The following is a 15,400-nucleotide window of genomic DNA, read 5'->3' as shown; positions in this document are numbered from 1 at the left end:
CCATAGGGAACAACAGACAAGTCCAGGCAAAGCTGCTTACAGAAGTCAAGATGAAGAAAGTAAAGATGTCAAGCTAAAGCCCACTGCATGGAAGCACTCCTTCAGAAGTACAACAGCTTCTGTTTGCTTAGCTTAATTCCCCCTCAAAGGGATTTAGTTAAATCCAAAAATATACTTTTATTTTTTAATAAGAGCATCTACAAAGTGATTTGATGTTCTTTAATGTCGTAGCAGTAATTAATTTCTCTTAGCCATACTCAGTCCTCGTACAGTCTGAGATTACAGAACACTTGGTGGCTACCAACCACTCTCTGGCTATGGATGCCGTATGTTGTTGCAGCTCGTGGAAAATAACTCACGAGGTGCCCAAAGTCAGACAAGACTTTTCTGCAAGCCCAAGCTATCCTCCTTCTGGAACAAGGCAAAACTGCAGCAGGGCACTCAAGAGGTGACTCCTGATGGTTGCACAGTTGCTTGACTTGCCACTTCAGCAGAACCACCCACCAGCACAGGGGTCCACATCCAGCGGAAATGTACTTTTTCATGTACAGTGAAATGTACTTTTTAAGCTCTGGAAGACTTCCACTTTCTGACATTTTTCCCCTGCAGGACTAGTTAAACCCACAGGATTTTTTTTTTTTTTTTTTACGTCACAAAGAAAAGGGAGACAAGATAATTAAACCTGCAAAATCCTATATGAATCATGCTCTGGGATTCATTCTACTGTAGTATATTCAAAACCATGACCTGGGAATGACTCCTAATATGGAAAACTGTTACTTTTAATTTTCTTCTCCTTGGTAGCAGAATGTATGTAAAAAGTAAGCCAATAATAACTAGTAATAACATACTTAAAAAATCTACTGTAAATGTACATTAAAAGTGCCAGCCTGCAGGATCATTAGGTCAGGCAAATGCACTATGTATGAGGGCTGATTATCTTGCCCTGGTATCCTACAGAGGACACTGCATTTTCTAAACCCCAAAGGGCTTGCTTCCAAAATTTAAATAATGCTACAACAGGAAAGTGAGATATTTCTCAATGCCTATTGACTTAGTGTGACAGCATGACATACTGGAAAAAAAAAAAAGATGTCCAGAGTAACTGAAAACACATAGAAATTAAAAAGTTTTGTCAATTCTTCATCAAGACACATTAATTCCAGTCAAAACCTAGAGGAAGCAATTTGATCAGTATACTCTGGGTTCAGTTTGCTTCCATCCTGCCATTCTGTTCCACTACTACACTCTAATCTTCCCCTTCTTGTGGAATTTCCAGTTTATGAACTTTCATTGTACAGTGCAAGCACCTATAATTAGTCCCTAAGTGTAAGAAGTTGCCATTTGCTCTATTTGTTTTTTATTTACTCCACTGGTCAAAAGATAGTCAGTTTTCAAGCTGATTCTTCTCTGCACTGTAAGGCTTCTCAGTTTTGCACTGTTGGCAAATTTCATTAATATACACATACTTTTTTTTTTACATTAGTCATTAATGAAAACATTGGATGAGAGCACTCAGAAGATCAACCTTGCAGGAACCCCCTGCTAAACTGTGTCAGACTCACAGACTCCTCGTCAGCTCTTCTTCAGTTAGTTTACTGCTATCACTAAAAAGTAGATTATGGCCTAGATTTGTTAGTAATTTGCCATGAGGCCAAGAGAGCTCTGTTGAGGGTGCAAGACAGAGATGTGACAACATTACAGGAACCCTTATTCAAAGTCTTCTCTCAAACAAGACTGGAATGATTTTTCTGATAACAACAGCTTCTCTAGTCTCTGGACGCAGGCAAAAAAGCTCTGCCAGAAACAGACATATATAATTCCTGCATTATTTATGATTTGCTCCTCTTCAGTTTTCATCAGCAGGTTGTGCAAGTTTCAGGTAGATGCATGCAGAGCTCCCCACCACCCCAGGCTCCAGCCTCCCAGGGCTGAGTCTTCCTGCACTCCTATCCCATCCTCTGCCAGCCCAGCTGGCACTCCACTATTCAGGAGAAAAGGTAATCCCAAACAGGAAAACCTGTTTAGCATACATGCTTCCCTGGCAACTGAAACACCTTCCCCTTTGGCTACAAAGAGGTGAGTTACCAAAACCTGAAGAATAATAGGAAATTCTTTTCAGACAGTGAGTGCCCTAACTGGAAGATGATGGTTAGAAGCACCTTGCTATAAGACTGGAAACATAGCAGTCAATTATTGAAATGACCTGCTCACTGGTGAAGTGTTTAATCTGGCTGCACCACAAATTATTGTAGACTTGTGATCAGTTCGTACCTGTGGAGATAACAATGAAATGTTGGAATGCTACTTGGATAAGGTCTCATCAAACACAGGCACAAGTGTGCACAGACACACACTGCCCTTGGTCATGGGACTGCACTTTAACAACTGCTCAAGCAGACCAGACTTGAAGGAGAAACTTTAACAGAAAAAGCAATCAAGGGTACCCAGACTCCTCTGATTTTTCAAGATTTTAATATTTTTCTCCCTTATGGATCATTTTTCCTTAAAAAGGGCATTTAAAGAGTCCTTCAAATACACATCATGGCACACACTAGCCAAGGCTTTAAGCACAGCAAGGCAATGAAGAACAGTAATTTTCCTCCTTGTGCAGAAGCATTAAAATAGCTGTGAGCTACAATAACAGTCATCTTGCACACGCTACTAGTCAATGCACACAACATAATGACTATTTTTGCAAGCTAACAGCTCTGCTTTGCTGTGCAGCACTAAAATGCATTTGCCCCAAACCCTCCATTGGCCAAACCCCAATGGTGGCCCCTCTGCTGGGACCCCCAGAGAGCAGGAGGCCGTGCTGGGGCCCCCAGCTGGGCAGGATGGCTGTGGGTGCTTTGAAGCAAGCCCAGTGGGCATGGTCTGAGCTCTGCAGGGCCCAGCGGAAGGGCTCGGCACAGCTGGGGACACACAGCCACATGGCAGCCCTAACCCACAGGACAAGGCTGGCCAAAGCTCCTCTGTTAATGCCACAACGGAGTAAAAACAGCACCTAGCATTTGATATGTCTCCATTCATGTTGTTCAATGCTATCATAGGAAAATGCTGCGAGGCTGAAGCAAAAAGCAGCAGTTTATGCTGTAAGCACTCTCACTGTAATTTTGTGCCCATAATGCACATGCTGTGCTTACACCACCACACTCAAGAATTTTAGACTTTAAGGACTGCCTATGAAATATAGTTCCTTCTATACTCATATTACACATGCCATCAAAATTTTCTGGTATTTATCTACCACACCTCTACCTGTGCAAGTTTTCTGACTGAATTTTTTTTATGGCTTAATCTTTTTCAGAAAGCAATTTCCTAAGAACTTGTAGAAGTGTACATTGTTTTGGGGAAATACAAGCAGAAACATTTATTTCTACACACTCTGAAGAAGAAAACTGAAACATTCTATTGAGAAAATATCACTGAATAGATATCAGTTATTTCTTCTGAGGGTGAAAAATCCAGCAATGTGAATTACTCAGCACTATAGCTGTTTTTTGCCTTTCATCTCACTGACAGCATCAGTGACAGAATGACAACCAAAAAAGGGGGAGAAAGAGAGATAAAAGGACACACAGATATATTGCAACAACATTAGGTACACACAGGTTGAGTATTGATGTGCTATGAGCATTGGATGGTCTGGAGTGACACAATCAGGAAAAGGCAATGCCAAGAAGGGAAGAAGGGTTTTTCTCTTTCTTATTAATTGATTATTCTCTTTGCTACCAGAAGGAATTTAGGCCAACACTCCTGCTTTCCTAGTAGAGATGAGATGTACAGTAAAGGAGGGTGTGGGGGGAAACACTGAAATAATTTGAGCATCTAGCTCCTTCTGTTTCTCTTAGGCATTGCACACTGCTGCTGGTTTAATAAGAATGTGTTAGGTGCTGCCTAACTGTGCCAAATTAACAAGAAGCCTCTCCTCTGCAGCAGCTAAATGCTGGCACCCTGCAAAAACATTTTTAATATCTTTCACCTTCACAATGGTCTAATGTATTAATAATTATGCAGGAATAAAACATAATGTAATGTCTTCTTATGATAAAAAGGTATGTTAAACTGAGGATTCTTCTCGCAGTAAAAATCCCTTTGCTATTAAAAAGTGCTATTTTTTATGGTATAAACATTACCACATTACTCCCTTCCCCTGCCCCCCTCTCCTCTTTGAAGCATCCCAGTAATGGCAGAAGATCCATATGTGTTTTCCAGCACAGGAAGTTTTACTGGGAGGGAAGGAGAGGGGGAGGAGTGGCAAAAGTAGTTATCAACTCCACACTGCATATGAGCCAAGGCAGGATCCGCTTTCCAGACGCATTCCCAAGCTGCTGCATGTACAGCTGCCTTCACACCGTGCCTCAAATTCTCCCATTCTGCTGGTGGCACAACAGCAGCACCGATGATTTGTGTGTCAGGGCAGTCTTCTTGCCCAGAGAAATGCAAGGGGCAATGTGTATGAATTTTAAGATACACCTCTCTGGTAAGAAGACCATGAGCAGAGGAGGCCATTTGCTCTATGAGCAGCTTTGCTCAAAGCCTGCAGCTGGCAGTGGATGGCAGATGGACATTTTCTTTCTGTCACTGTTTCTCCCACCAAAGCAGCAAGAGAGATGTTGCCAGGCCGCCTCTGTCTCTGCCTACAGCCCAAGATAAACTGCACAGAGATGGGTGAAGAGCAGCATGTTGAAGCAACTGATAGAAACCTGTCTCCTTTCTGAAATACCTCTTCAGCTTCTGCTTTGGAATATGCTGCATAGTGGAGTGCATATTTTGTGGTTTATCCATAAGTTGCACCCTTTCACTAGCTGTTTTTAAGTAAGTATCTAAGCAATCTGCACAACCCCTAAAATCCAGTATAATAATTATGTTACCAGTTATGGTAAAGAATTCCAACAGTAATCAAAGGTAATAAATCACCATCATGGAAATTTCTTATAGTTGCAATAAGATTTTCAAAACATTTGACGTAAAACCAAAGCAAACAGATACTGCCAGTCTTTTCAGAAATCGTTCAACAGACAAACAAAGCTCTCAAAAGAACTTACAGGTGCTCTGAAAAATACTGACTGGTCAGAGGGAACCAGATTAATTTTTAAACAGCTATTGAGCACTGAAATCAGCCTCACGCAGTGTCTGGTATTAAAATGTACTCAGTAGCCTGCATTTTTCCAAAAATCTTTTGGTATCTGAACTTTTATGAAAATGTTCCCATGACTGTGGCCACCAGGCTCTTCTGACATTTTTCACAGCAGCTGCTTCCCTCCCTGCCAATCCCACACACTCAGGTGCAACAAAACAAGCAAAGACCTTACATCCCCTTTGCTAGCATGCTTCCATAGGACTGCTGCCTCCAGAACCCCTGGAGCAGTGGAATGGAAGGGGCAGAGGAGCCCACCTGAACAGCCCAGCCACCCCTGGCCCCCTGCTCATGGTACAGGGCAGCATGGGAGGGAAACCCACCACTTGAACAGCAAGCCCTCTCCCTTGTAGTGCAGTCTTTGCAGCCCCTTTCACTCCCAATTCAGCTCATCTCAAGTATCAAGCTCAATGCAGCAATGATAGTTTTCTCCTTCAGGCAGATTTGAGAATTCTGAGCAAAGCAGTGATAGCCATCCCTGAAGGTATACCCTGACCCTGGCTCAGTATCTCAGTCAAGGGGAAATAATCTCTGGGACCCTTGAGGCTCACAGCTATTTTACCCAGAACATTTTCTGACCCTTCCTCTGAAAGGCCTGATCCTCCCATCACTTTCCCTTCAATTAAACATTACTTAGATATGAAGAGCTGCTGATTTCAAACATTTCCTTGCTTGATTAAGGCTTGCTCATCAGGAACAATTCAGTGACAGTGATGGATTAACTTAACTAACTTGCATATATATATATCTTAATGCAGACAAATGGGTTGTTTTTTCTCTTATTAATATCAGCTATTATCTTTATTTCTGCTTTGACTCATATTCTGAACCTCAGTCAAGCAAGACTTCTTGACTGCAGAGCAGAGCTGACTGAGAAATTAGTCTTTACAGTTTAATGGGACACGTATGTGTTTGCCTCAGTCTGATAATGTATGCAGACTATTATCTAGATAATAGTGGGAGAGCAGACTTCCTATTTGCAAATGACAGAAGGGAATAAACCAAAAGAAACTTGCATCTTCAGCTATCCAGTGGATAAAGGACTGCTTTGCCCATTGCCATTTCCACTTTCACGCTGCAGAGATTAACATATTTTTTTTGAAGTATTTCTATTATCTCAGATTTAGTAAAACAATTTGGGGGATTTCTTTTAATAAAATGTAAACTTTGAACAAAATTTTACCTAATATTTACCTGATAGGCAAATTTAGAGTTTCCATTTTGTACCATATATAATACATTTCTGAACACTCTAAGTAATCTATAGTAATTGATACAAAAATTATAGCTGACATCTACAAAATAAGTCCTAACAAATACAGAGTCCACAAGAAAAATCTCCCATTTTGCATGCAAAGAATAAAACACTTCTGCAAAGGCTGTGGGACATTTCACACAAGACAACAGCAACAAATAGCATCTTGTAGTGACTATGCCAACAAACACACAGAGAAAGAAACACACAACTTATGACTAGATATTTGGAAATATTATACAATAAATATTGCTATTCTCAAATTTACAAAGAAGCTCATAACATACCAAACTTGAGGTTTGGTACAATGAGAAAATGCTACCTACCAAAACAAAAATATTTTCTTCATGAAGTATCAAAAGTGAAGTATTCTTACTAGCAAAAAGAACTACTATGAATATATTTTTCATGGATACCATTTCGATATAAACATTAATGTACTAAACTTGGCTAAGGAGTGTATTTGCCTTGTTGAAAGCTGAAAGTTAGAAAACAAGAAACATGCTTGCCTCAGAATAGGAAAATGAATCACTTGAAAAATCAGTTATCCCTCCTTTCACAAAAATATGTGAGTTTTCATGAACATCAAAAGCCAAGCAAATTAAAAAAGAGAAATATAAAAAGAAATTCTTACTTTAACTTCCACTGTCTTCCCACCTTGCTCGATATGCCTCTCAAGATATTCAGAAGACAGCAGGTCACTGCAAGAAGACAAAAAGAAAGAACTGTGAGCCTCGTGCATGTGTTCTTGTACTACCTCTCAGCAAGCACTGATTAAACATTTACATTTGAAAAGGGCAAAACCTGCAAGATACTTTCCCTAAAATGTTCATAAAAATCATTGAAACAACTATGTCCAGTGGAGTTACACAGCGCATGGGATATACTGATTTCCATAGCAGAAGGTGGGACAAGGAAAACTGAGGGGAGTTTCTTCATGGAAGGTCCAAAACCAACCACTGACACTGACTGTAATTCAAGAGACTCCTCTATTTGCTGCTAAAAGGAAACAGCACAGAAGTTAGGTGAACTTCAAAAAAAGCAAAAAAGCAGAAGGATGGGACATCAGTTGGAGTCTGAGGGAAACAGCAGCTGTGTTGGCAGGTTTCAAAGGACACAATGACATCACCTTGTAAGGCCAAGATGGTGGCTCAGGTGAACACTGCATGGGCAGGCAAAGCCATGGGCCCCAGGAGCTGCAGCCCAGGCAGACTCACAGTGCAGATGAACACATTCCCTGGGAGCCCTGCAGCTTCAGCAATGCCAGAGGAAAAGGCTCTGGGCAATAGCAATCCCAGCCTCCAAGTACACAAGGACTTGGAACAAACACCAAGGAGAAAAAACAATCAGACCTGAGGCAAACATATATAAATTAAATGCAGGCTGTATTTACTAAGCCATTCAAATGCTAAACCAGTCAAATTATCTTCCTCATAGTTATTTTCTAGTCAGGCAAACCACAGAATCACAGAATTGGTAAGATTGGAAGAGACCACATTATCTACATCGTAAATTTCACTAAGCAGGTTCAAAGACTACAAAATTTTACTGAGATTAAATCAGTATAAAGTCTTGTTATTGTTCCACCTCAGTGACAATTAAGCTGGAAGAGATGACGAATTGGTAAAGAAAACCTGGCAAGAGGCAGGTTGGCCACTGGGGCAGGAGGCAGTGAGCACAAACCTGCTCAGCAGAAGAGGCAAAAATTTATTATTTCTCCTTCAAATAGCAAAGCACCTGAGCATAGACAAGAACTGACCTGATGAGGGAGGGCAGGAGCAGCAGAGCAGCCCCAGGGCAGTGGCTACTCAGCTTTCCAGATCTTTATCCTGGCCAAGCAGGCAGCAGGACCATGGACATTTTTGCTCAGAGACATTGGTGACTACCCTGAGTGAGCCCCAAGCAGGACAAAGTTGGAAGTATGGATCCTCCAATATCATCCCTAAAAACTGCCAGCTTGATATTTGCATTAATTACCTAGGCACAAAACTCAGGAGCATTCCAATGAAATATGCTGATAACATTAAATTGGAAAGCATGGAAAAGAAAAAAGATTGAAAAAACTCCCATAGGAAAGACCTGGATGATCTTCAAGACTGGTTATTAGAAATAGGATCAAATTCAATTGTACAAACAGCAAATTTATGCACTTAAGGGCTGGAGGGAATTTCTATTAAATTTTTGGAAGGCCTGGTTTATAAGGAAGAGAGATATGACCACACTTGTTTCTGGCAAAATGATTTGGCAGATCAATAGAATTTCTTCCTGGAAAACACAGCTGTCATCCCAGAATATGTCAAAGATGTATTTCCAGTCAAACTGAGGTATGAGTAATATCACTGCCCAAAGGAGACCTCTTTTTAAATACTGCAGACAGGTACTGGACAGCTTTGCTTACAAAGTTCCAGTACTTGGAAATGCAGAGGGGCTCCTGAAGTCTATCAAAAAATGGAGTTGTGAGGGAATGTGAACAGACCTCAATTTACACACCACGATACAGGAGTAACTAATTGGGCTATAGAAGATACTGGCAAAATCTCAAAGGCATAAGGACTGTCAATGAGCCAATGGAAATCGGATGTTAAAAAAAAATATTTTGTGTCTAAGTGTAAGGGACAGAGGCAACAAAATGAGGGATGCTAACAAATTTCTGAATGGGAGCATCCATGGGACAATTGAGGTGGGCTCTCCTCTGACTCAGTGAGTTCACAGCTGGTCACTGCTGAAAGCAGGAAGTCTCAGTGCCCCCTCAGGAGCAAGCCCTGAACCAGCCTTGTGTCAGCACAAACACTCATCAAAACACCCTCGGTGCCAGAGCTAACACTCATCAAAATACTCTTGGTGTCAGCACTGGCACTCATCAAGATACACTTGGGAGGGTTCCACAAAACCATGGTTTTACTGCATTAAGTAACTGAAATCCCTTGACAAGAGGTACAATCAGCCTTAGAGCAAAGGATGTAATGAGCAGCTCTCAATAAGGGTGAAAGAAAGAGTGAGTGACTCCCTTGGCTGCTGCAGAACCAGCATGAACCCCTTTAATTCTGGCCAGCCCCAATATCTGTATGGATGCCTGGCACAGCCTGCAGATGACCCATTACTGAGGAGCACCTAAAAGAGATGCTGTTGGGTTACTGATTGCAATACTCTGACTCCTCTTAGAAGTCAATATTAAATATTGAGGATACTCATGCCCTGAGGGAAGCTCAAAGACTTCTATAAGGTCTTGTATGCATTTCCAGATTCAGTAATTTAGACAGATGTTCTCTTAAAATGTATTTAGTTTAGCTTGCTGAAGTTAGTGATACAGCTTCCCAGCATTGACTACATTCTTTGAGCAGAAGTTTATGCTTCCATAACTTTAATAAAGATTCCTTTATAGCTTAGGGCTCAACCTTTACTCTTTGTTATTTCAAAGGGACTCAGTTAAACAGATGTCATCCTCCCTATCGGATGGACACAAAGGTTTTCGTGCCAAGAAAGATGCAAGAGATTATAAAATGTAAGACAGTAAAGTAAGAATATAGTACAAAGACTAAGATCAAAGAGAATGGCTTAACTCTGACCTTAGAGTTGTATTTGGGGGGATGACAAGGAGAAACACAGGTTCTTCTCATGTGGGTCTAACAAAATTATTACTTTTTAAAAGACAACGCTGTTAATGTTTTAATGTTCTGGAAGATCATATGTTATGTTCTCAAAAATCTGGAAATTGTGTCTGGCATGAGAAAACAAAGACATTGATCATTCTCTGCCTTGTACAACACAAGAATTAGAAGGTAATAAAAGAAGTCAGTGACCTCAAAACTAATCAGAAATCACTATGTTCAACATAGTGCAGGAAAGCATGAATGCTGGAGGTTTGTACAGGTTCAAGCTGGGAATGGACAAGCTAGTGTATGTAACTGGGAGCTGCTAAACACACAGACACTGCACCTGACACAAAGTGTTGGAGTCCTGGAAAAGAGCTCTGGAGAAGCCCCATACATGCTTGCTCAGCTCTTCCACTTTTCCCTCACTATTGGCCCTGGGCTCCTGGCACTGGGCAGTTGGCCAAGCATCCTCTGGCCTGGCCTGGGCTGCTCTGCCTGCACCTTGGAAGGTCCTGCTTCTCCCCAGGGTTACACAGTGTCCCGTGGCATCCAGCTCCAGGGTTGCTGATGGTCAGTCAGCTGCTCTTCTCCCACCCAACACCCCACTGATGGACATTCCCAGGCTGTTCAAGTTGGATTTACTTTCAAAGTAAGCCAAAAGAACAATGTCTAAACAGGCCCATCCATTTTTTTCCTCCTGTTCAGTCCTTACTTTGAGGACAAAAAAGCTGGAAACATTTGGGGAGCTGCTGGCATTCCCACCCCTCTCAAGGTATGTCACAAATGCCTTGGTTCCCGAAATGAGCCTGTCTGGAAGGGAAACACCACAAGGCCACCTGCCTGCCCAGCTCCTGGGGACTGAGACACAGCTTGCAAGCAGACCACAGATCTGAAATGTAGAGATATTTTTAAAGCCTATCCTCAGTAACATGGCAGGTATGTCTGAGAATATTTTATCAGTAGAAAAACCCATAAATGAAGCCATCATGTGCTTTATTACTATGATTCACAGCACTGAAAATATCATAAAAACCACAAGACTCTTGCAGATCCAGTAATGCAACCAATGCTATTAAAAACTAAGCTACAAACTAACCACTATACACAATCTTAAAAACTCAGGCCAGAAGTCACCTCCTGGGTGGAGTCATGTTTTGTCTCCAGTAACAGTACAGGCACAGAACTGCATCATTTTAATAGAAGGCCTTCCTTTACAACAAACAAAAATCTAGATTAAAATACTTGTGAAACATGATTAAAATTATTTAAGCAAGATAAGACAATAAGCATTAAAATAATATGCATTTCAACATAAATAAATGCACACTTTCCTATGCTATAATTTAGCTTGCCTGCTGATCTATCCTAGAAACCATCTTTGTCAGCTTAAGTGGTAGTTTTAGTATTAATTACAAATAAAACTGGCATGTAAAAAAACCCAAAAAACAGATAGTGAAAAAAAAAGTCTTAGAAACACAAGGGATGAAAAAATTAGAGAAAAAAACCACCATCACTATCATTGACAATATTGCAGAATGAGATTTTCAGAAATATTTGTTGAGGCACTGGTACAAAATTTTTGAAAAGGCATGGGAAAAAACTGCATATGTTAACACCTAAAAATAAAACATTTCACAGGAAAAAAAAGCACATGTGATCTGTTGCTTTTACAAGGAAAAACACTGCTACACTAATAATGGCAATTCTGTTGTCAGAGGTTTGTTATTTCAGTGTACACAAATTAAGTGGTGTCATTTTGTTTACAGCAGCAGCATTTTTGAAGCATTATCTAAAGTCCATATGAGCCCATCCCATACAGACTCAATTGCATAACGGCCAGAACAACAACAACAAAAAAAAAAGAGCAAAATCCTCTTTGCTCTTTCAACCTTCCCAGTCACAACAGTACACAAGAGGCATAAGCTGGGTGAATTTTATTACAGAATAGGCCCCCAACTAAGGAAATTATCCTTATCCAAGATGATGCACATACATGCACCTAAATTCTACCTTGAATCAACAGTTTACCAAAACGAAGCTGGGATTGGGGACCCATGAAAAGAGATTAGCTTGGGATATAGATGGGTTCCCCAGCAGAAAGAGGCTGCTCCAGGAAGAAAAAAAGGTTAAAAAAACATGGTGGCAAGACAAAAGAGGACAGAACAGGTCAAGTGTTTTAAGAAACAAAAAGACAAAACAAGAGATTACAAAGCACTTCAAGTCAAAAGAAGGGGGGAAAAAAGGTGATAAAAGATGTTTTTAAAAGGAAGAGGTTTGCATTTGAATAAGAAATGGAGAAAACCTGGGAATTATCCCTGTAAATTTAATATAAACTTTCAAATAGAGACGGAAAATGCCTATCACCAGCTTCTGAATAAAAATTAGCTCTCCAGATTTAAGAGACTGAAAAGCCTAGCAGTTACAGAAGAAAAAGAGCAGAAATTATAGGGTTCTCTTTAGAGGTCATAGGAAGAATTAAAAAGTTAAGAAAGGTAGAAATAAAGGGAGTTCATAAACATAGTACTATGATGTACCTTTGTCAGCATCAATGTTACAAATACTGGCTTCATGATAATCTGATATCATTGCTGTGTCTCCTCAAACACTGTAGAAATTCTTTATCATTTATTCACCCTCACTTGTCTCCACAACTCTCCATTATGTACACCTGAAATTTCAGTTTAATATGATGCCAGACAAGAACATCAAGTGAGAGATCTGAGGGAAGATGCACTACTGAAAAGGAAGACAAGGTTTTAGTTGAAATCAGCAGAAAGGTCTGGATGGGTCGAATGCCAGCAGGAAATTATCAGCAGACATATGGAGACCTTCAAGAGAAAAGAACAGGTTCGAGGAAATGATGGAGACACTGATAAGAGATAGATGCCATATCAACTACACAATTAATGCTAGCCCTGGGGCAGAGCCAGCTGTGAGAAGGAAGCCTCCTGAAACATCATGCTCAAGAGAGCTGCAGTAAGAGGAATGGGCACTGTCAGGGTGCCAGGCACATGAAGATGAGGAAGCTTCCCACAAAATGAAATATTCTCCCCCAGTGGTGTACATGCTCTAACAATTATTAACAGAAATATTAGCTATGGAAGGAGTGGCTATCAGAGGACATTTTTAGTACAGCCCATCTTGTGCACCAAGAAAGATAAGGCAGGTTGATTGTCGTAAAACAAAGAGCAAGAAAGTGGAAAACTGGATGAGAGGGAACAGAATGGATGTTTCTATCTGCCAGTCAGTAAGAGTAAAAAGGACAATTTGTATTATCTTGCATTACACTCTAGTCCTGGAACATTTTCAGTATCAGCCATGAGCTAACTAAAAAATACAGCAAGATAAACTCAAAAAAGCCACTTAGCTGGCAGATTTCTGTATCTCACTACACGGGACACTTTAATTCTCCTTTATCCTCATGACTACCCAGAAACCTCTCTGCTCATACATGATCTTTCTTTTCACTTCAGGGGGGATTAGCTATCTCCATACTCTATGCTTTAATAGCCACAACTCTAAAACTTTCATCTGCTCCTTCCCATCAAAAGAATTGCTGAATTTCTTTTTATGTGGATGGCTAATTTAATTAATGACTGTATCTGTTAAGTTAGCCAAATGGACTAATCAATCAGAATTAGATAGCTTCTCGTAGATACAGCAGCAATTTTCAGAGTGTCTACTCAGAGGAAGGAAAAAACTACTGAGAAAAGCAGCCACTTCTTGTCTACACAAATTGAAGTTTCACCCCTTTTTAAAATATTCTTACCATATTTTTCTGTCCTTGTTGCAGTTAATATGAAAGGGAGAACGGACAAAGAAATCTCTTAGTTTTTCTATTCCTACTATTTAAGGCTTTCTTCAAAAAGAAATTAGGGACTTAAGAATGGGTTAAATTCTCAAAGGATTATACACAAGTGCTGAATAGTACCCACTCTGAGTCCTTTCCTGGAGCTTAATTTCACATTTCACAAAATTACACAACTTGAATCTCTGATGATGTTTCTTCCAAATACTAACATTTGCTCACTTTTTTTTCCTCTCCAGGGCTTCTCACTTAGATCCCTAATGCCATCTGACTTGAAAATACACTTATTCCTTTATCCCTTAATAGCTACTGTGCCTGCAGGACAGGATAGTAACTGCCCTGCAGCCTAGCACAGAGAGCAAACTGCAGAGCAGCTCTGCAGCCCTGAGCAGGGCCTCCACCTCTGGCTTTAGAGAAGAAGTCTCACAGTTCTGGCTTACAAACAGCACGTGTTTCATTTCTGAACTGGCTTCGTTTCTTGAAGGGAAAAGGTTTAAGCAGGTTGAAAGCATTCTTCCTTAGTTTCACCAGATTTCTATTACACACATGGCCCCTATTACTACCACAGAAAAGGAGAGAGCACACAATAATAGCTGCAAGGCAAAGGAAAACCTGTGGAGCAGCAGCAGTGCTGGAAGGCTCAGGCTGGTATGAGCATGTTCTGCTGGACATGCCTTGTGCCTGTGAACTGCACCTGAAGTACATCCAGTGCCATTCTACAGGGCCATTCCCCATCTGCAGTTACCACACCAGGGACTTTTTGGCCTGTCCTTTACAATGTTTGCAATTCAGTTTGAACTTCTCTATCTCAATGACTGTATGGGCAATTTTGTGAGAATGTAAAGATGAATAGATACTGCTTGCATTTTCCAGGGGAAAAGACTTAAAAGCTTGTATTTAACATCTGCAGCTAGGAAGAGACATGCTTAAAAACTAACCATTTACTCACATCACCACAAGTTTCTTATCAGTATGTTTTAAGGAAATCTGAATAAAGCTCCCTACCACACCAAACTAAGAGCAAAACATAACTAAGTAGCTCCAAAATCATAATTTCAGGTTCTGTTTTTTATGGAAACTTAAATATTAACAATATTTTAATTCTATTTCTTGCATTATTATTAGAATATAGAAATTGGCAAATAGCATCTGATATGATATATAACAATAGGGTTTTTTTAAGTAAGGCATAATGAAATATTATGAGGCACAAGCACTGCAAAGGTCACAAATTCAACATGGCAGTTAATTCATGCTGCTGGTGATGGAGGGATGGTGACTACAGTATTCTCTTTCAGACAACAGAGAGATTTAATCTAGTGTACTAAAAAGGAATCTGCACACACACACACAGAGCTTTCCCAGTATCCATGGGAAGACACTGCTACACAAGATACCCTAGCACTATATGAGAGACTTTAACAAGCAGAAAGAGCAGACAGCTGGTGCTTGCAAGATTCTTGTCAGGCAGAAAGGTGAAATGGGATTTTTCTAGCTCTAAACTTCTGTTTTCACAGGCAGAGCTAAAAGCAGTCTGGGCAAGGTTCACTTTGCTACTTATCCAGGAGCTTTCGTGACAGTAATGATGGCAATGCAAGTGT

General features: G+C 40.4%; 1 protein-coding gene across 14 annotated transcripts in view; it reads right to left on the bottom strand.

Annotated features, from left to right (window-relative positions):
* The window catches only part of ADAM22 (ADAM metallopeptidase domain 22), a 135,597-nt gene that overhangs the window by 69,941 nt on the left and 50,256 nt on the right, over nt 1-15,400 (bottom strand). For all 14 annotated transcript variants that reach the window (XM_077174640.1, XM_077174642.1, XM_077174632.1 and 11 more), the window contains one exon: nt 7,033-7,099. In XM_077174640.1, coding sequence (XP_077030755.1) covers nt 7,033-7,099 — 67 coding nt within the window. The remainder of the gene's footprint in view (nt 1-7,032; nt 7,100-15,400) is intronic.

This window comes from Agelaius phoeniceus, chromosome 1, assembly GCF_051311805.1.
Source record: "Agelaius phoeniceus isolate bAgePho1 chromosome 1, bAgePho1.hap1, whole genome shotgun sequence".
Classification (NCBI taxonomy): Eukaryota; Metazoa; Chordata; class Aves; order Passeriformes; family Icteridae; genus Agelaius; species Agelaius phoeniceus.
This window is presented reverse-complemented; position numbering and strand designations above follow the sequence as displayed.